The 20,394-nt window shown below is 40.3% G+C and overlaps 1 protein-coding gene across 4 annotated transcripts in view; it reads right to left on the bottom strand.

Moving 5' to 3' along the window:
* Positions 1–4,776: 4,776 nt before the first annotated feature.
* LOC139275199 (sister chromatid cohesion protein PDS5 homolog B) overlaps positions 4,777–20,394 on the bottom strand; it is a 297,515-nt gene continuing 281,897 nt past the window's right edge. For all 4 annotated transcript variants that reach the window (XM_070892337.1, XM_070892338.1, XM_070892339.1 and 1 more), the window contains 3 exons: positions 15,642–15,761; positions 6,453–6,612; positions 4,777–5,920 (listed from right to left, as the gene is read on the bottom strand). In XM_070892337.1, the coding sequence (XP_070748438.1) occupies positions 5,885–5,920; positions 6,453–6,612; positions 15,642–15,761 (316 nt within the window). In that variant the 3' untranslated portion in view covers positions 4,777–5,884. The remainder of the gene's footprint in view (positions 5,921–6,452; positions 6,613–15,641; positions 15,762–20,394) is intronic.

The following is a 20,394-nucleotide window of genomic DNA, read 5'->3' as shown; positions in this document are numbered from 1 at the left end:
TGGTTTGTTTGTGTGTCATATATCCTATGTAATTAGATTTAGTACTAATCAAGTAGATAAATGTACTCAGATGTGGCGATACAAATTCTACAAAGCATTCAACAGAGTTTGCATTTAGATTGATCAGTGGCAAATGAAGTTGAATATAGAACAATGCCAAGTGAAAATAGGGAGGTACATATACTCTACGAATGAGATAAAACTTGCCAAGTAAAAATTTGAGACCCAGGTTTACAAGTTGACTTGTTGCTCATCATGTCTAAATATATAATGTAATTATAAACCAAGCAAATAAAATACTGGGCTGTATTCCCCAGAAATCCCGCTTTCTCCTTGCCGGGGGCATTCGACTGGCCTACCTGAAGCTGCTGCGCCGACGCGAGATCCCGGTCCCGAGGCCTCTCCTGACTGCGCGTCGCAGCGTGTGCACGTCGGGACATGCGCACGGCGGGAGCTGGAGTCATATGGCTCTGGGCAGCCAATCAAGTATAAACTCCTATTACTATGAATGAGAAACAACCGCAAACACTACATAAAACATTTTAAAAAAACTCACATAAATACACTATAGAAACTGCTTCATCACAAAATTGTGGACTTTTGTAAGAGAAGCTTTACCATCTGTTTAAAATGGAAATCCCCTCTCGGTACTCTAAGGGTTATCCTGTTCCAAATTGGAAGTATCCCATCTATTGGGAATTCATAGAATTATATCGAATATGCAGCTTAGAAACAGGTCTTCAGCCCAACCAGTCCATTTATGCTCCACTCAACCCTCCTCCCGTCTTTCCTCATTTAATGCTATCAGCATAGCACTCTATTCCCTCCTCTCTCATATGCTTATCAAGCCTCCCCTTAAATACATCGATACTATTTGTCGCAACCATTCCCTGTGGTAGCGAGTTCCACATTCTCACCACTCTGGATAAAGATGTTTCTTCTGAATTCCCTATTTGATTTCTTGGTGACTATCTAACATTGATGGCCTCTAGTTTGCTCTTCCCCACAAGTGGAAACACCCTCTCTGTGTCTACTTTATCAAAACCTTTCATAATTTTAAAGATGTCTATTAGGTCACCCCTCAGCCTTCTCTTTTCAAGTAAAAAGAGGCCCAGCCTGTTCATCCTTTCCTGATAGGTATAACCTTACATTTCTGGTATCATCTTTGTAAATCGTTTTTGCACTCTCTCCAGTGCCTGTATCTCCTTTTTATAACATGGCGACCAGAACTGCACACGGTACTCCAAGTGTGGTCGAACCAAGGTCCGATACAACTTGAGCATAACTTCTCGACTTTTCAATTCTATCCCTTCGTTTCCTTTTTTTATTATCTTATTAACCTGCCTGGGTTTCTCCTGAATCAGAAGGTTGTGGGTTCAAGTCCCACTCCAGAGACTTAAGCACAACAATCTAGGCTAACACTGCAGTGCAGAGGGAGTGCTGCATGGTCAGAGGTTCATTCCTACAGATGAGACGTTAAACCAAAGCTCGTCTGCGCGCTCAGGTAGATGTAAAAGATCCCATGGCACTATTTCGAAGAGGAGCAGGGGAGTTATCCCTGGTGCTCTGACCAATATTTATCCCTCAACCAATGTCACTAAAGCAGATTATCTGGTCGAGATCACATTGCTGTTCGTCACAGCTTGCTGTGTGCAAACTGGCTGCCACATTTCCTACATTACAACCGTGATTACACTCCAAAAAAAAGTATCTTCATTGGCTGTAACACACTTTGGGATGTCCCGAGGTAATAAAAGGTACTATAGAAATAGAGGGACGTGATCGGGCTCAGGAGAGGCGAGAGTTCAGGGCAAGAGGCATGGGCCCAGGGGCAGCACGGGTCAGCCCACACTGCGATGTGTGCGCACACAGCGCAGGTCTCCAGTCGTCTTTGGTTAATCCTTGCCACTGGACCAAAACCTGGCTCTGTCAAGCTCATGTGGTGGCTGGTGTGCAACGGCCACCACACATTAAAAAAAATCCATGCACAGGCATCTTCCACCCTACACGATGTAGTTCAGGACCTGGAATATTAGGTCCTTCATTGAAACACCTGTGAACTCATCCTTTTTTGGTGTGGAAGCAAGTCATCCTCGTTTCGAGGACTGCCTATGATGATGATGAGGATGATAGAAACTAATGTTGATAGAAATGTTTTTGGAAAAAAAAGAGCCGATTTTTAAAAAAGTTTTAATTATAGTTGAAAATAAAATTACAAATTACCCGAGTGGGCAGGGTTTTTAAACATAAATATCTATTTTTAAATTTTATTTTAATATGTTTTTGATACGTTTTTAAACACTTACGCTGGTAAAAGTAGGCTATTACCAGGCACAAGAATTTTAAGGACATTTGCAGGGCAAGAGATGGGCAAATAGCCCAATCTCTGCCGTGGGAATGATCTCATTCCCGACATGCGGGAGATCTGTCAAGCCAGAAACTTGGCAGATTGGAAAAGCTCGTTTTCAGCGCATGCGTATCGAAAACTGGCTTTTCTGATGGCTTCCCGGGTCCGTAGAAACTCCGTACGGACCCGGGGATGCCCCGATTTCTGGGCCATTGCTTAACTCCAACACGTGACCAATATTGAAGCAGGTTACAGTTGTGCCATATAATCATGAAAATAAAGTTTTTAAAACTTGGTTCCTCTCCCCCACTTCAATATTTAGCACGCCTCCACAAAGTCATTTCTAAGCGTTGTTAGATGTCCTTCACCAGTGCTATGTGTTTCCTCTATTCACTCGCAGTTGATTGCAGATCACGGACTTCTTGTATCAGCTCGGGGGTTCCCTCAGGCCTGGTCTCTCTTCCATCATTGTATCAATGACTTCCAACTACATCCACGCCTTCTCTGCGAACAACTATATTCATTAGTTTCCTTCATACTGCACTCACTCAACACACACACATACCCCCTTCAGTCATCTCCCAATGCAACAGCTGAATAACTCCACCTTGGTCTCCTCCATCCCTACTTCCTAATTCACCTAGCTTTTTTTATTTTCTATATACTGTTTTTAACCGTTGCAAGATCCTACATTGTGGAATTTGATCCCTCCCCACTGGTTTCTCAATAATAAAAATTATTCAACTTTACAGTATTGAGATTTGCAAAATGCACTGAAGACACCATGTTGTGCCCACAAGGGATTTCAAAATTTGCACACGATGTCACAAGTGAACTACATAGCCGTGGCGCACTTGTCTGATAAGCATTAATAACCTTATTCCTGGCAAGGTTTTAAAATTCCCATTGAGACAGACATTTACAAACAAATTACAGTAATTTTTGTATTTTTTCCCCCCACAGATGAATATTTAACAGTGCATAGTGACTCTTTTGTCAGGAACAATCAGATCATTTGCAGAAAAATTCAGTGCCTGCGTTTCCCAGCACAATAGTATGCAGAAATTAAGCACAGGCAGCAGAAAGAGCATGCGGCAAACCAGTCATACCCACCCCTTCCCTCAACGACTATCTGCCCCCCCCTGTGACAGGGACTGTGGTTCCCGTATTGGACTGTACAGCCACCTAAGAACTCATGTTAAGAGTGGAAGCAAGTCTTCCTTGATTCCGAGGGACTGCCTATGATGATGAGGAAAGAATGTTTTAATGCTACACAGCATCAATGAGCAAAAGTTGAAGCAGGCGAACATTTTTCACGTTTTATATATCCAAGCATATTATAGGTGGCATGTTATCACATACAATAAGAAAATCCATATTTAAACATTCCTGGGTGACATTTGATGCAACAATTACAAATCTCAGGCTGTCTCAACCATTTTTGATAAAAAAAGAGAGGAAACTTGATATAATGAGTCATGTTTTTTGGACGTTGCAAAATGCTTCACAGCCACTGACTTGCATCTGAAGTGCAGTCATTTGTATAGCTAAACTTTCTAAAGACCAGAATGTTTAGTTTTCCCATTCCTACTTGTAACAACAGCATAAAGTAGTAATACCCGCATCGTGAGACCCCCACTTTAGTAACGAAGATACAAGATGGCAAGAGCAATACAGTACATATAAATGCTGCCGCAGCGCAGGCCCTGGCTTTATTTTTTCAGCTTTTATTTATGCAAAAAAGTATCAGTGCATTGGTTCAGGTAGCTTTACAATTGGCTATTTTGGAAACTCAAGATTCATGCAGTGATTCGTTTTGTTTCACTAATACTTAGTACAAGAACCTTGCTAATTCTGCAGAATTTCTGTATTGTACTGCGTTAGTGCTGGTCCATTACGATTACTGGAAAACCTCTCTCTACCCTCTGAAGCATGCATTTAGTATCAGTGATGTTAATTTTTCCTCAAGCAGCCTGCACAGAATTTTCATTGGATAGATGAATTCAATTTTGGCACTAGATCAAATTAGCAACTTGTTCAAAATAACAGCTAGCACAGAAAAGCCACAACGACAGTTGATGAATAATGACGGTGCTAATTCAAGATGCTATAGCTGGAATGGTAACAAACAAATCTCAACATTGACTTGCTTTCTGTGCAGGCAATTTTTACAGCTGACAAACGTGTACACTACAACGTGTTGACTGCTTTATCACATTTACAAGGAAATAATGAATACGAGAACATTTTAAATGATTGAACTGTACCTAGATAAAGCAAAATCTGTAACGTCTTTCTACCAACAGCCTACATTGACTATGTGCAGTTCAAGACTCAATCAAAATTTCACTACAACTAAGAATTTCTCTCCAGTGACTCAAATAGCTATCTTTGTAAAACAAAATAATTTTAATCTGATTAAACCCAAATTTTGGTACAGATTGACAATACAGAAATAAAAATCAACAAGGAAAATACGAAATATTATTGCAGGCATTTTTAACGATATGTCAAGTGCATTTCAAGCAGAACAGAACGGTTGTTACAATGCAGAGAGGCTCCTTTTCTCATTAATCACATACCACAATGAACAACTTTCACATGATCTAATTCTTAGGAACCATAACTTAGGGAGGGTTATCCTTCAAAATACACAAAAGTTTTTTTTCACTATAACAAGGCAAGCTCAGTTACAGAATTTTATTGATACAGTAGATTGATACAAATTTGACAGGGCAGGTAACTAGAGTAAGGTGTACAATCTGAATGTCTAATACACCATCAGTATTAAAATATTTTAACTAAAACCCTTTTATTTTTCCAATTTTATCTAAAAGCCAAGACAGTTCTGGCATCAATACTGACAAGTAAAATGCCACAAGCATTTTTAGCTGACTTCACATTTTATACAACTGAGGACTTCCTGTCCAACATCTTCAGTGGTGGAAAGCAGAGCAGTAAAGCAGGTTACAGAAACAAGTATATATAATCAAACACTAAAGGGATTTAGAAAAGGTGACTTTCCAACAAATCTAACCACAGAAGTATATGCTGCAGGAAAATGCAATAATGTATTTGTTCTTTCCATGAACCAGTCCCTTCTTGAAAGTAGGATGCCACAGAAGGTACAATTATTAACAAGTATTGCTTAAGTTGTCAACGTTCATTGTAACCAACTTTCTTCACCCACACATTTAATACACAGTTGTGTTGGTGATTTAAAGCTGTAATTTAAAAGCTATACAAGCACATTTTCAATCAAAACATAAAAAAAATATTTACAATTTCCTTTATTTCAATCTCTCTGTAAAGTCAGTACATTGTGGTCAACACACATCACAATGCACGACAACCCACAATTTATGAATTGATGTGTTTGCCAAAAGCTTGTGACCTTAGGACAGCAAATGCATGGGTAATAGATACAAGATGCTTTCTTTAACAACCAGTTATCAGTTAGACAGTGTCCTTTTGCCTTGAGCTACACAGTACAACAATTACCAAGCTCTAATGCCAACATCAGAAAATATTTACTCTTCATCTTCTTTCCTTCTTGTTGGGCTTGCGTCGCACCTGTTGGACACAAAATAGGATAGGATTTTTTCCCCCGAAGAATAATGCTTGAAACAACATTTCAATTACAGTTTTCATGAAGTGTTAAACATAATAGATATATTCTCTAGATTTGGTTTTGTAGAGCAGAGAGTAAATTATGATTAAACCCTAATTCAAACAAAGTTTCCGTTCATTAAAATGTTTTTTTTTTTTAAATAGGAGCTATACAAGATCAACTATGAGTCAAGATCAATGTTTTAGATCCTACCTTGTGTTCCTTAAATATAAAGGAGGTGAACCCTTACAGCCAGCTATAGGGGTATTTGTGACAGTCTGGCAAACAATAAGTGCAAAAAATGCAAAAAAAGGGGAAAACAAAAAATTTTAAAAATGTGCTTGCAGTTTCTTTGACTTTTCTATTTCACTCTTACTCAGGAGGTTGTATAACAAATATTACTAAAATTCTGAATGGAGTAGAACGATTGGTATCCATTCAAGATTTGCAATAGTTGCATATTAACACACATGTACATCCAATTAATAACCATACCCTCAGTGTACTTAATTCATTCTCCTCTTCTGTGTTCACGCCATCCACTGAACCTTCCTGGGAAATATCCATGTTCTCCAACGAACTATCATGATGTGAATCCATCTCTACAGATGAATCATTTTCTCTGCTGGCAGCTTGCCTTGAACGTCCTCCACGGCTGCAGAACAAAGACGCATGAGTAACATATTTTCACAGTTGTGCTAATTATTCAGAAAGCAGTAAAAATGCCATGAGAAGCCCAGAATGATAGTGGTGAACTAAATGTTGCACTGATGTGAATGTGGTTTAGTGCTAGTTTTCAAATTCATATTTTGCACTAACATTTAGACATCCAACTATGTCTGCCAAGGTACAAATTTAGAATTCAGCAGAGGAGGACAAAGGGTTTAATTAGGAGGGGGAAAATAGAATATGAGTGTAAGTTTGCAGGGAACATAAAAACTGACTGCAAAAGCTTCTACAGATAGGTGAAGAGAAAAAGATTAGTGAAGACAAATTGTAGGTCCCTTGCAGTCAGAATCAGGTGAATTTATAATGGGGAACAAAGAAATGGCAGACCAATTGAAGAAATACTTTGGTTCTGTCTTCACTAAGAAAGACACAAATAACCTTCCGGAAATACTATGGGACTGACGGTCTCGCGAGGAGGAGGAGGAGTAATTAAAGGAAATCCTTATTAGTCAAGAAATTGTGTTAGGGAAATTGATGGGATTGAAGTCCGATAAATCCCCAGGGCCTGATAGTCTGCATCCCAGAGTACTTAAGGAAGTGGCCCTCGAAATAGTGGCTGCATTGGTGATCATTTTCCAACATTCTATAGACTCTGGATCAGTTCCTATGGATTGGAGGGGAGCTAATGTAACCCCACTTTTTAAAAAGAGAGAGAGAGAAAACAGGGAATTATAGATCGGTTAGCCTGGCATCGGTAGTGGGGAAAATGTTGGAATCAATTATTAAAGATATAATAGCAACACATTTGGAAAGCAGTGACAGGATCGGTTCCAAGTCAGCATGGATTTATGAAAGGAAAATCATGCTGGACAAATCTTCTAAATTTTTTTGAGGATGTAACTAGTCGAGTGGACAAGGGAGAACCAGTGGATGTGGTGTATTTGGACTTTCAAAAGGCTTTTGACAAGGTCCCACACAAGAGATTAGTGTGCAAAGTTAAAGCACATGGTATTAGGGGTAATGTATTGACATGGATAGAGAACTGGTTGACAGATAGGAAGCAAAGAGTACGAATAAACGGGTCCTTTGCAGAATGGCAGGCAGTGACTAGTGGGGTACCGCAAGGTTCAGTGCTGGGATCCCAGCTATTTACAATATATATTAATGATTTAGACAAAGGAATTGAAGGTAATATCTCCAAGTTTGCAGATGACACTAAGCTGGGTGACAGTGCGAGCTGTGAGGAGGATGCCAAGAGGCTGCAAGGTGACTTGGACAGGTTTGGTGAGTGAGCAAATGCATGGCAGATGCAGTATAATGTAGATAAATGTGAGGTTATTCACTTTGGTGGCAAAAACAGGAAGGCAGAATATTATCTGTATGGTGACAGATTAGGAAAAGGGGAGGTGCAATGAGACCTGGGTGTCATGGTACATCAGTCATTGAAAGTTGGCATGCAGGTACAACAGGCGGTGAAGGTGGCAAATGGCATGTTGGCCTTCATAGCAAGAAGTTGAGTATAGGAGCAGAGAGGTCTTACTGCAGTTTGTACAGGGCCTTGATGAGGCCACACCTTGAATAGTGTGTGCAGTTTTGGTCTCCTAATCTGAGGAAGGACATTCTTGCTATTGAGGGAGTGCAACGAAGGTTCGCCAGAGTGATATATGAAGACTGGATCGACTAGGCTTATATTCACTTGAATTTAGAAGAATGAGAGGGGTTCTCAGAAACATATAAAATTTTGATGGGATTGGACAGGTTAGATGCAGGAAGAATGTTCCCGATGTTGGGTGAAGTCCAGAACCAGGGGTCAGAGTCGAAGGAGAAGGGGTAAGCCATTTAGGACCGAGATGAGGAGAAACTTCTTCACTCCGATAATTGTGAACCTGTGGAATTCTCTACCACAGAAAGTTGTTGAAGCCAGTTCGTTAGATATATTCAAAAGGGAGTTAAATGTGGCACTTGAAGCTTAAGAGATCAATGGGTATGGAGAGAAAGCCAGAATGGGGTACTGAAGTTGCATGATCAGCCATGATCATATTGAATGGTGGTGCAGGCTCATAAGGGCCGAATGGCCTACTCCTGCACCTTTTTTCTATGTTTCTATGTTCAACACCACGGTTTGGCGTGAGGAAATGGGTAATGTGTGAACGATGCCCACCTTTAAGTATGTTGTCACTCACTTTAAATTATGCTAATTATTTAAGCATGGCAGGAGAATGAGGCTCTCAAAACAGGGAAGTATATAAGTTTCAGTTTCATAAACTGAGTGCTGCAATGGGTTATTTAAACTCTGGAACCTAAATACGCATTCAACCCCAGAGTGAAGAGATACAAGTGTCCCCTCAGAGTGGGTCCCAGGAATGCCCATTGTGGAAAATTAGAATTCACACCACTAGTGCAGTATGGTATGTTCTTCTGAGGCTTGTGTTAAATAATGCATTTAGGGCAAAGTAAAAACAAATTCTCTGTATCTGGCAATAATACACTTGCTTTAGGAGTGCTTGATAGCATCAATGGGTACCAAAACTGGTCAATGATTCCCAACCCCTCTCCCCTAGTGGCAAAATCCTCGAGGAGCATAAAATGTCAAAGCTTATAACCTATAGACTTATTAGTCAAACATCTGTTGTGGGGAGGTTATTAGAATTCGTTATTAGGGACAGAGTGACTAAGCACTTGGACAAATATGAACTGATGAGTGGCAGCCAAAATGGATTTGCAACAGGTAAGTTATGCTCAACTCACCTGGTTAAATTTTTGGAGGTTACTAATGTGGTAGATAAGGGAGTATCTATGGTCATTATTTATATGGATTTGCAGAAGGCATTTGATAAGGTTCCACAGACGAGACTATTAGCAAAAATAAAAGCACATGGAATTGGAAGCCATGTGGAGAGGGAGGGGGGGGGGGGGGTGGGAAGAGAGAGAGAGAGAGAGAGAGAGAGAGAGAGAGAGAGAGAATGAGAGAGAGACTTGCATCTCCACAGCACCTTTCACGACTACTGGACATCCCAAAATGCTTTACAGCCAATTAAGTATTTTCTTTTTTGAAGTGCAGTCACTGCTGTAATGTAGGAAACATGGCAGCCAATTTGCACACAGCAAGCTCCCACAAACAGCTGTGTGATAATGACCAGATAAATCTGATTTTGTTATGTTGATTGAGGGATAAATATTGGCCAGGACACGAGAGTAGGGAATTGTTAGGAGGTAGAAAACAGTGTAATGATAATGGGTATATATTCCAATTGGCATGATGTGACTAGTGGTGCCTGCCTCCCCCACCATCCCCCTCCCCTCCCCAGAGGTTTGTACTGGAGTCTCGGCTTTTCACGATATTTATCAATGACTTATATGAAGGAACAAAGGTCCTGGAAGTGCACGAAAGGTGGCTTTATTAATTATCGAAAAATCCTCCTGAGCGCAATGAGTAGTATAACTACACAGGATACACAGTTTTTTCCAATTTTCAATGCCTGGTAAAAGGGAAGAACTTCAACGTCACCAAATTTTAAACAACGTTCTTAAGTTACTACGCTAAGTAGTGAGCATTCTAAGTAAATACTATAAACAAATAAGACAATGTTGTTAAAGAAGACAAGATAAAAATTTAAGAAGCTGATGCCTGCACAACACTAAAAAATGTAATTTGAAATTCTGGGCAATGGCTTTGATTGGCTAATTGGCCGTCAAATCTGCCATTAACGATATTGACAATCTCGCAAAAACCTTCAGAACCCACAATCGAGATTTAGGTCAGAGGCCAGCATTGGACCCATATTCAATAAAGTAACTACAGAGCAGGTTAAATGAAAATATTTTTCTGAATACAGTAAAGCAATATTCTGCTGTTTTCCAGTATAGTAGGCCTTGCTTATCCACCCATCAATTAGCTGAAAACCGGACGGTAGCTGAATCTGAGAGACATGATCTGGAGATTGGGACAGGAAAGTCGTGTGGATCAGAGTGCAATACAAGAACATAAGAACATAAGAATTAGGAACAGGAGTCGGCCATCTAGCCCCTCGAGCCTGCTCCGCCATTCAACAAGATCATGGCTGATCTGGCCGTGGACTCAGCTCCACTTACCCGCCCGCTCCCCATATCCCTTAATTCCCTTATTGGTTAAAAATTTATCTATCTGTGATTTGAATACATTCAATGAGCTAGCCTCAACTGCTTCCCTGGGCAGAGAATTCCACAGATTCACAACCCTCTGGGAGAAGAGATTCCTTCTCAACTCGGTTTTAAATTGGCTCCCCCGGATTTTGAGGCTGTGCCCGCTAGTTCTAGTCTCCCTGACTAGTGGAAACAACCTCTCTGCCTCTATCCCTTTCATTATTTTAAATGTTTCCATAAGATCACCCCTCATCCTTCTGAACTCCAACGAGTAAAGACCCAGTCTACTCAATCTACCATCATAAGGTAACCCCCTCATCTCCAGAATCAGCCAAGTGAATCGTCTCTGTACCCCCTCCAAAGCTAGTATATCCTTCCTTAAGCAAGGTGACCAAAACTGCATGCAGTACTCCAGGTGCAGCCTCACCAATACCCTGTATAGTTGCAGCAGGACCTCCCTGCTTTTGTACTCCATCCCTCTTGCAATGAAGGCCAACATTCCATTCGCCTTCCTGATTACCTGCTGCACCTGCAAACTAACTTTTTGGGATTCATACACAAGGACCCCCAGGTCCCTCTGCACCGCAGCATGTTGTAATTTCTCCCCATTCAAATAATATTCCCTTTTACTGTTTTTTTTCCCCCCCAAGGTGGATGACCTCACATTTTCCGACATTGTATTCCATCTGCCAAACCTTAGCCCATTCGCTTAACCTATCTAAATCTCCTTGCAGCCTCTCTGTGTCCTCTACACAACCTGCTTCCCCACTAATCTTTGTGTCATCTGTAAATTTTGTTACAATACACTCTGTCCCATCTTCCAGGTCATCTATGTATATTGTAAACAGTTGTGGTCCCAGCACCGATCCCTGTGGCACACCACTAACCACCGATTTCCAACCTGAAAAGGATCCATTTATCCCAACTCTCTGCTTTCTGTTAGCCAGCCAATTCTCTATCCATGCTAATACATTTCCGCTGACTCCGCGTACCTTTATCTTCTGCAGTAACCTTTTGTGTGGCACCTTATCGAATGCCTTTTGGAAATCTAAATACACCATATCCATCGGTACACCTCTATCCACCATGCTCGATATATCTTCAAAGAATTCCAGTAAATTAGTTAAACATGATTTCCCCTTCACGAATCCATGTTGCGTCTGCTTGATTGCACTATTCCTATCCAGATGTCCCGCTATTTCTTCCTTAAATGATAGCTTCAAGCATTTTCCCCACTACAGATGTTAAACTAACCAGCCTATAGTTACCTGCCTTTTGTCTGCCCCCTTTTTTTAAACAGAGGCGTTACATTAGCTGCTTTCCAATCCACTGGTACCTCCCCAGAGTCCAGAGAATTTTGGTAGATTATAACCAATGCATCTGCTATAACTTCCGCCATCTCTTTTAATACCCTGGGATGCATTTCATCAGGACCAGGGGACTTGTCCACCTTGAGTCCCATTAGCCTGTCCAGCACTACCTCCCTAGTGATAGTGATTGTCTCAAGGTCCTCCCTTCCCACATTCCCGTGACCAGCAATTTTTGGCATGGTTTTAGTGTCTTCCACTGTGAAGACCGAAGCAAAATAATTGTTTAAGGCTCAGCCATTTCCACATTTCCCATTACTAAATCCCCCTTCTCATCTTCTAAAGGACCAACATTTATTTTAGTCACTTTTCCTTTTTATATATCGGTAAAAGCTTTTACTATCTGTTTTTATGTTTTGCGCAAGTTTACTTTCGTAATCTATCTTTCCTTTCTTTATTGCTTTCTTAGTCATTCTTTGCTGTCGTTTAAAATGTTCCCAATCTTCTAGTTTCCCACTAACCTTGGCCACCTTATACGCATTGGTTTTTGATTTGATACTCTTCTTTATTTCCTTGGTTATCCACGGCTGGTTATCCCTTCTCTTACCGCCCTTCTTTTTCACTGGAATATATTTTTGTTGCGCACTATGAAAGAGCTCCTTAAAAGTCCTCCACTGTTCCTCAATTGTGCCACCGTTTAGTCTATGTTTCCAGTCTACTTTAGCTAACTCTGCCCTCATCCCACTGTAGTCCCCTTTGTTTAAGCATAGTATGCTCGTTTGAGACACTACTTCCTCACCCTCAATCTATATTACAAATTCAACTATACTGTGATCACTCATTCTGAGAGGATCTTTTACTAGGAGATCGTTTATTATTCCTGTCTCATTACACAGGACCAGATCTAAGATAGCTTGCTCCCTTGTAGGTTCTGTAATATACTGATCTGAGAAACAATCCTGTATGCATTCTATGAATTCCTCCTCCAGGCTACCCCGTGCGATTTGATTTGACCAATCGATATGTAGGTTAAAATCCCCCAAGATTACTGCCATTCCTTTTTCACATGCCTCTATTATTCCCTTGATTATTGCCCGCCCCACCGTGAAGTTATTATTTGGGGGCCTATAAACTACGCCCACCAGTGACTTTTTCCCCTTACTATCTCTAATCTCCACCCGCAATGATTCAACATTTTGTTCATTAGAGCCAATATCATCTCTCACAACTGCCCTGATATCATCCTTTATTAACAGAGCTACCCCACCTCCTTTCCCTTCTTGTCTATCCTTCCGAATTGTCAGATACCCCTGTATGTTTAATTCCCAGTCTTGGCCACCCTGCAACCACGTTTCTGTAATGGCCACCAAATCATACCCATTTGTAATGATTTGTGCCGTCAACTCATTTACTTTATTTCGAATGCTGTGTGCGTTTCGGTAGAGTGTTTTAATACTAGCTTTTAAACCATGATTTTTAGTTTTGACCCCTCCTGCAGCCCCTTTATCTTCATACATATTGTCCCTTCCTATCACCTTGTGGTTTACACTTACCCCAGTGCTACTCTGCTCTGTTGCCTCCTGCCTTTTGCATTCTTTCTTGGGGTCCTGTTCATCTGAGCAATATGTGAACCTGGATTTGAAAAACTGCTTTTAAAGCTATTGCAGGCATGCTTATAAAATTAATGTAGTTATACTACCCATTGAGCTCAGGAGGATTTTGAATTCAGGTCACTTGTTCTCAAATTTAAAAAATAAAATTTAACTTCAATCATACTTTTAAACAGAATCAGACACAAGTTTTATTAGAACGCTGCTAACTTTGTAGGAGTAGGTACACTGTTCATCGAGGTTCAGGTTTGAATAAAAATTACCTTAATTTTATGAGTTGATGTACTGAAAACTCAATTATCTGTCAGTTTCTATAGTCCAGGGGATCTCATCCATTATGGTGCATAATTAAGGTTCCATTATAATTCATATAATACTACAGGTGAAGGAACAATCTGTGGTGCCACATATCTGCAATTATATTTTTATTTGCTGTCAACTTACCATTAACTAGATGCACGAGTTAAACCTCAATATAGATTTCTGTGAAATAGAACTGGAATGCAACTGGTGCACCATTTAGCTGACCAGAACAAAAGGGTCAGCTGTGTGATGCAATGTTATACTATTGCATCATATTTTGGAAATAACAGTGTCATAATGACGAAAGTTAAAATGGAAAACCACAGTATCAAATAATGGGCTGAAAATTCTGGCCTCGCTAAAGCGTGCATGGACCTCTTGAGGCCTTGCAAAAGCCGGTTTTCGGGACAAGATGCGCATGCGCCGAAAACCGGCTTTTCTGATCTGTCAAGATTTCTCTTGACAGATGCTCTGCATCCAAGAGAAGAACATTCGTGCGTGGGAGAGACTGGGCTATTTGCCCAACTCGTGCCCAGCGAATATCCTTCAAACTTTTACGCCTGGTAAAAGCAGACGCATATCTTACTTTTACCAGTGTAAGAGTTTTAAAATATAAAAATCAAATTTAAACAAACACTCAATTTTTATATTAAAAGCCCTGTCCATTAAGGTAAGTTTATTTTTAAACACTATTAAAACACAAAAAAAATTCCCAAAAATATTTTGTTTTCCTAAAACATTTAATTTCAATTAATTTTAAAAGTGAGGTGTTTTATTTATTTATTATGCTGTGTTTCGGTTTTTGAGGTTTTTCCTCATTGATAGCAATGGGAGTCCCGACAAACACAGCTCCCATTTTTATGAGAATGCTAATTAGAGATTGGGGGTCCAGGTGCATGTGACTCCAGCTTGTACCTACGTATGTATATATGTGACATACATCTCCCCATGCACTGCGCAGCGAATCGAGGGCTCCGACCGGGATCCTACATTTCTCCAAGACCACCGGGTACTTTCGTAGATTTTTTTCGGGTCGGAGGCGTTCGTACAAAGGAAGCTTCCGGTCGCAATTTTCCCCCCCAGTGTGTTCGAAGACATTTGCATTCAACGATATTAGTTTAAATTACTCCATTTTTTAATACAAATTCATGTTAGATGCAGTTTACACAAGCAAAATTACTATACATCAGCAATTCAAAGTTACACTGATAGAGATACAAAGGATTGTCAGATATGGTCAGGTGAATTAAATGCATACTAATTCAAGGAAGTATCAGAATTCAGTATCCAATTTACATGCCATGATCCCACACATTTTGTTTTTGTCTTCCTCCAAGACCCTCAGAACCACTTGACCCCCATCCCTGCAAAAACAGGTGATCTGCTCATAGCTTTCAGCCACTTTTTCTCCCCATCTCCCAAACAGTTCAACTGTGCGTGCTACCTCATAATCCAGAAGCTATCCAAGTACATAACTGTGGAGACAAGCCAGACTTAGGATTTTGAAATGTTTCAATTTAACTCTACCGTAAAATATCTGAATAAGATCACAATTTTTTAAATTTCCAAACAATCATCTGAAGAGGCACAAAACAGTTTTTAAAACATTAACGCAATCTATAATCACACTTCTTGGTTTGTATTTTCAGCCTTTAAACAAGTTATCCACTTACAAATTTTTCTTTGGTTGCGACTGCGGTGTAGGTGGCGTTTTTGGCGGCCTTCCTCGTTTCTTCTGTGGTGTTGCCTCCGTAGATAAAGAGTCATTTACATCAGACTCTGGAGTTTCTATTCTATAGTATAAATAATGGAAACATTTAGTGTTTCTTTCCTCAATTTCTAAATGTATTAAAACTTATTAAAAATGTACAATAGAAACATAGAAAAATAGGTGCAGGAATAGGCCATTCGGCCCTTCGAACCTGCACCGCCATTCAATAAGATCATGGCTGATCATTCCTTCAATACTCCTTTCCTGCTTTCTCTCCAGACTCCTTGATCCCCTTTATCGTAAGAGCCATATTTAACTCCCTCTTGATATATCCAGTGAACTGGCATCAACAACTCTCTGCGACAGGGAATTCCACAGGTTAACAACTCTCTGAGTGAAGAAGTTTCTCCTCATCTCAATCCTAAATTGCCTACCCCTTATCCTAAGACCATGTCCCCTGGTTCTGGACTTCCCCAATATCGGGAACATTCTTGCCGCCTCTAACCTGTCCAGTCCTGTCAGAATCTTATATGTTTCCATGAAATCCCCTCTCATCCTTCGAAACTCCAGTGAATAAAGGCCCAGTTAATCCAGTCTCTCCTCGTATGACAGTCCAGCCATCCTGGGAATCAGTCTGGTGAACCTTCGCTCCACTGCCTCAATAGCAAGAACGTCCTTCCTCAAACTTGGAGACCAAAACTGAACACAATATTCCAGATGAGGCCTCACTAAGGCCCTGTACAACTGCAGTAAGACTTCCCTGCTCCTATATTCAAATCCCCTAGCTATGAAGGCCAACATACCATTTGCCTTCTTCACCGCCTGCTGTACCTGTATGCCCACTTTCAGTGAATGATGAACCATGACACCCAGGTCTCATTGCACCTCCCCTTTTCCTAGTCTGTCACCATTCCGATAATATTCTGCCTTCGTGTTTTTGCCACCAAAATACATTATACTGCATCTGCCATGCATTTGCCCACTCACCTAACCTGTCCAAGTCACCCTGCAGCCTCTTAGCATCCTCCTCACAGCTCACACCGCCACCCAGTTTAGTGTCATCTGCAAACTTGGAGATATTACACTCTATTTCTTCATCCAAATCGTTAATGTATATTGTAAAGAGCTGGGGTCCCAGCACGGAGCCCTGCGGCACTCCACTAGTCACTGCCTGCCATTCTGAAAAGGACCCATTTATCCCGATTCTCTGCTTCTTGTCTGCCAACCAGTTCCCTATCCATGTCAGTATATTACCCCCAATACCATGTGCTTTGACTTTGCAGAACACTCTCTTGTGCGGTACCTTGTCAAAAGCCTGAAAGTCCAAATACACCACATCCACTGGTTCTCCCTTGTCCACTCTGCTAGTTACATCCTCAAAAAATTGCAGTAGATTCTTCAAGCATGATTTCCCTTTCATAAATCCATGCTGACTTGATCCGATCCGGTCACCGCTTTCCAAATGCGCTGCTATTTTGTCCTTAATGATCGATTCCAACATTTTCCCCACTACTGATGTCAGGCTAACCGGTCTATAATTACCCTTTTTCTCTCTCCCTCCTTTTTTAAAAATTGGTGTTACATTAGCTACCCTCCAATCCATGGGAACTGATCCAGAGTCGATAGACTGTTGGAAAATGATCACCAATGCATCCACTATTTCTAGGGCCACTTCCTCGAGCACTCTGGGATGCAGACCATCAGGCCCCGGGGATTTATCGGCCTTCAATCCCATCAATTTCCCGAACACAATTTCCCGCCTAATAAGGATATCCTTCAGTTCCTCCTTCTCACTTGACCAACTGTCCCATAGTACCTTCGGAAGGTTATTTGTATCTTCCTTCGTGAAGACAGAACCGAAGTATTGGTTCATTTGGCCTGCCATTTCTTTGTTCCCCATTATAATTTCACCTGAATCGGACTGCAAGGGACCTACATTTGTCTTTACTAATCTTTTTTTCTTCACATATTTATAGAAGCTTTTGCAGTCAGTTTTTATATTCCCTGCAAGCTTCCGCTCGTACTCTATTTTCCCCCTCTTAATTAAACCCTTAGTCCTCCTCTGTTGAATTTTAAATTTCTCCCAGTCCTCAGGTTTGTTGCTTTTTCTAGCCAATTTATATGCCTCTTCCTTGGATCTAACACTATCCTTAATTTCCTTTGATAGCCATGGTTGAGCCACCTTTCCAGTTTTATTTTTTACTCCAGACAGGGATGTACATTTGCTGAAGTTCATCCATGTGATCTTTAAATGTTTGCCACTGCTTATCCACCGTCAACCCTTTTAGTATAGTTTGCCAGTCTATTCTAGCCAATTCACGCCTCATACCGTCGAAGTTACCTTTCCTTAAGTTCAGGATCCTAGTTTCCGAATTAACTTTGTCACTCTCCATCTTAATAAGGAATTCTACCATATTATGGTCACTTTTCCCCAAGGGGCCTCGCACAACAAGGTTGCTAATTAGTCCCTTCTCATTACACAATACCCAGTCTCGGATGGCCAGCTCCCTGGTTGGTTCCTCGACATATTGGTCGAGAAAACCATCCCTAATACACTCCAGGAAATCCTCCTCCACCGCATTGCTACCAGTTAGGTTAGCCCAATCAATGTGCAGATTAAAGTTGCCCATGATTACTGCTGTACCTTTATTGCACACATCGCTTATTTCTTGTTTGATGCTGTCCCCAACCTCACTACTATTATTTGGTGGTCTATACACAACACCCACTAGTGTTTTCAGCCCTTTGGTATTCCGCAGCTCCACCCATACCGATTCCACATCATCCAGGCTAATGGCCTTCCTTACAATTGCATTGATTTCATCTTTAACCAGCAACGCCACCCCGCCTCCTCTTCCTTTCTGTCTATCTTTCCTAAATGTTGAATACCCCTGGATGTTGAGTTCCCAGCCTTGGTCCCCCTGGAGCCATATCTCCGTGATGCCAATCACATCGTATCCGTTAACTGCTATCTGCGCAGTTAATTCGTACACCTTACAGACACCATATCCATACAATTGGATGCACATGTGTTGTGAATGATAATTAAATTTGGCCTGGATCTGCTGAGTTTATTAAGTACTTTGAGAGTCTCCTAATACATAGAAGAATAAATGCAGAGAGTAAATTGCAAGGTTATAACCTAATCACATGGATCAAATTACAAGAGTAAAACTTAATCAGGTTATAAATGTCATTTGAACCCTTTTCGTCCTAAAATTATTCTGTTAACTGTTAAGTATATACTAATTTGGTATGTAACTAAGTTTTCAATTCTTATCATTTTGGAGCAAGTCTTTTCAAGCCTATCCTGGGTTTATAAATAAAGCAGACTGCTGAAAGTGCATTGAAGCACTTTTGATATCTTTATGATAATAATTTGTAGCTAATTAAAGGGAAATTCCACATGCAGTATTAAAATAATCTACTGGCTAGCAATAGACCCCTGGGCAACACATTTTTTTTTTAAAAAAAACGTCAAACTTGTGAATTAATTACACAAAACCTACTAATGTTCTGAATAGATCATAGTATACTAAAATTATAATAAAAAAGGACAGCTTTACAGTTAGATATTAATGTCTTATTAGGACAGTTATTTCTACATCATTCGAAACATAAAAATATTCTGCATTTTATTTTTCGTGACGATACATTAATAGGATTATTCGATTTAAAAAAAATTAAAAGTAAGCTAAGGGATCATAATGATTACTGGAATCTTATAATTGTGATTGATAGTTCTCTCTAACTGTTGTGAAGTTAAAATATCCTGTTGAAGCCTAGACTTTTGAAACAAGCTGAGGTCTTGAAGTAAAAACTTTAAATGACATTTAAAGACAAAAAAACAATTCAATGGTAAATTTAATCATAATGAAATATGCATTTTTTTAAAACTTTGCTTAAAGCATTAATTATTTTGGACATTACAAATTTCATTTTAGAAGATAAAAAATATTTTTCAACCTATTCAGTTGTACCCATCACAGAAGGATGGAATCAAGAAACATAATTATCTGGCAATTTTATTAAGTGCTTCTATACAAACACTAGAAGCATGATTAATAAATTGACAGAATTATGGTTGCATGGGGAGGGCTGGATTGACCATCTTTTTTAGGACATAACTGAAAGCAGTGGAGTGAGGGGATATTGCAAGTGGAAAATATAATTGGGAAACATTGTGGCTCCAACTGGACTTATCAGAAATATTAAGAGTGCTTCTAGGACTGAGAAATATAAATCAAATATTTTCTACATGGTGAGCATCTAGGAACTGTGGAGGGACAAAGGGTTTGAGGTGTCCATGTACACAAATCACAAACAGTGCACAGGTACAAAAATTAGCCAAAAATGCTAATGGATTGTTGGCCTTCATCACAAGTGCAATGTATATAATGACTCGAAAGACTTCTGCTGTAAACTCACTCAGGTGCAAACCTGGTTCAACTTTATTCGCGCCCAAGACATAGTACTGGTTCTTATATACCAAGGCCCGCGCACACGCGCATACAGTCTGATGACCTCCGACAGTAGCACCCCCTGGTGTCTGGTGACCCCAAGCATCAATACATAACATCCCCTTTCAAGATCTTAGTATCAATCTCTTTACAAATTAAGACGGTCTGGGGCTTTTTGCTCACGAGTTGATCATCTTAGTTCAACTCCAGTTCTGGGCGAGCATTCGAGTCAGTTATGACTGGAGGGTGAGTAAC

This window comes from Pristiophorus japonicus, chromosome 10 (genome assembly GCF_044704955.1).
Source record: "Pristiophorus japonicus isolate sPriJap1 chromosome 10, sPriJap1.hap1, whole genome shotgun sequence".
NCBI lineage: Eukaryota > Metazoa > Chordata > Chondrichthyes > Pristiophoridae > Pristiophorus > Pristiophorus japonicus.
This window is presented reverse-complemented; position numbering and strand designations above follow the sequence as displayed.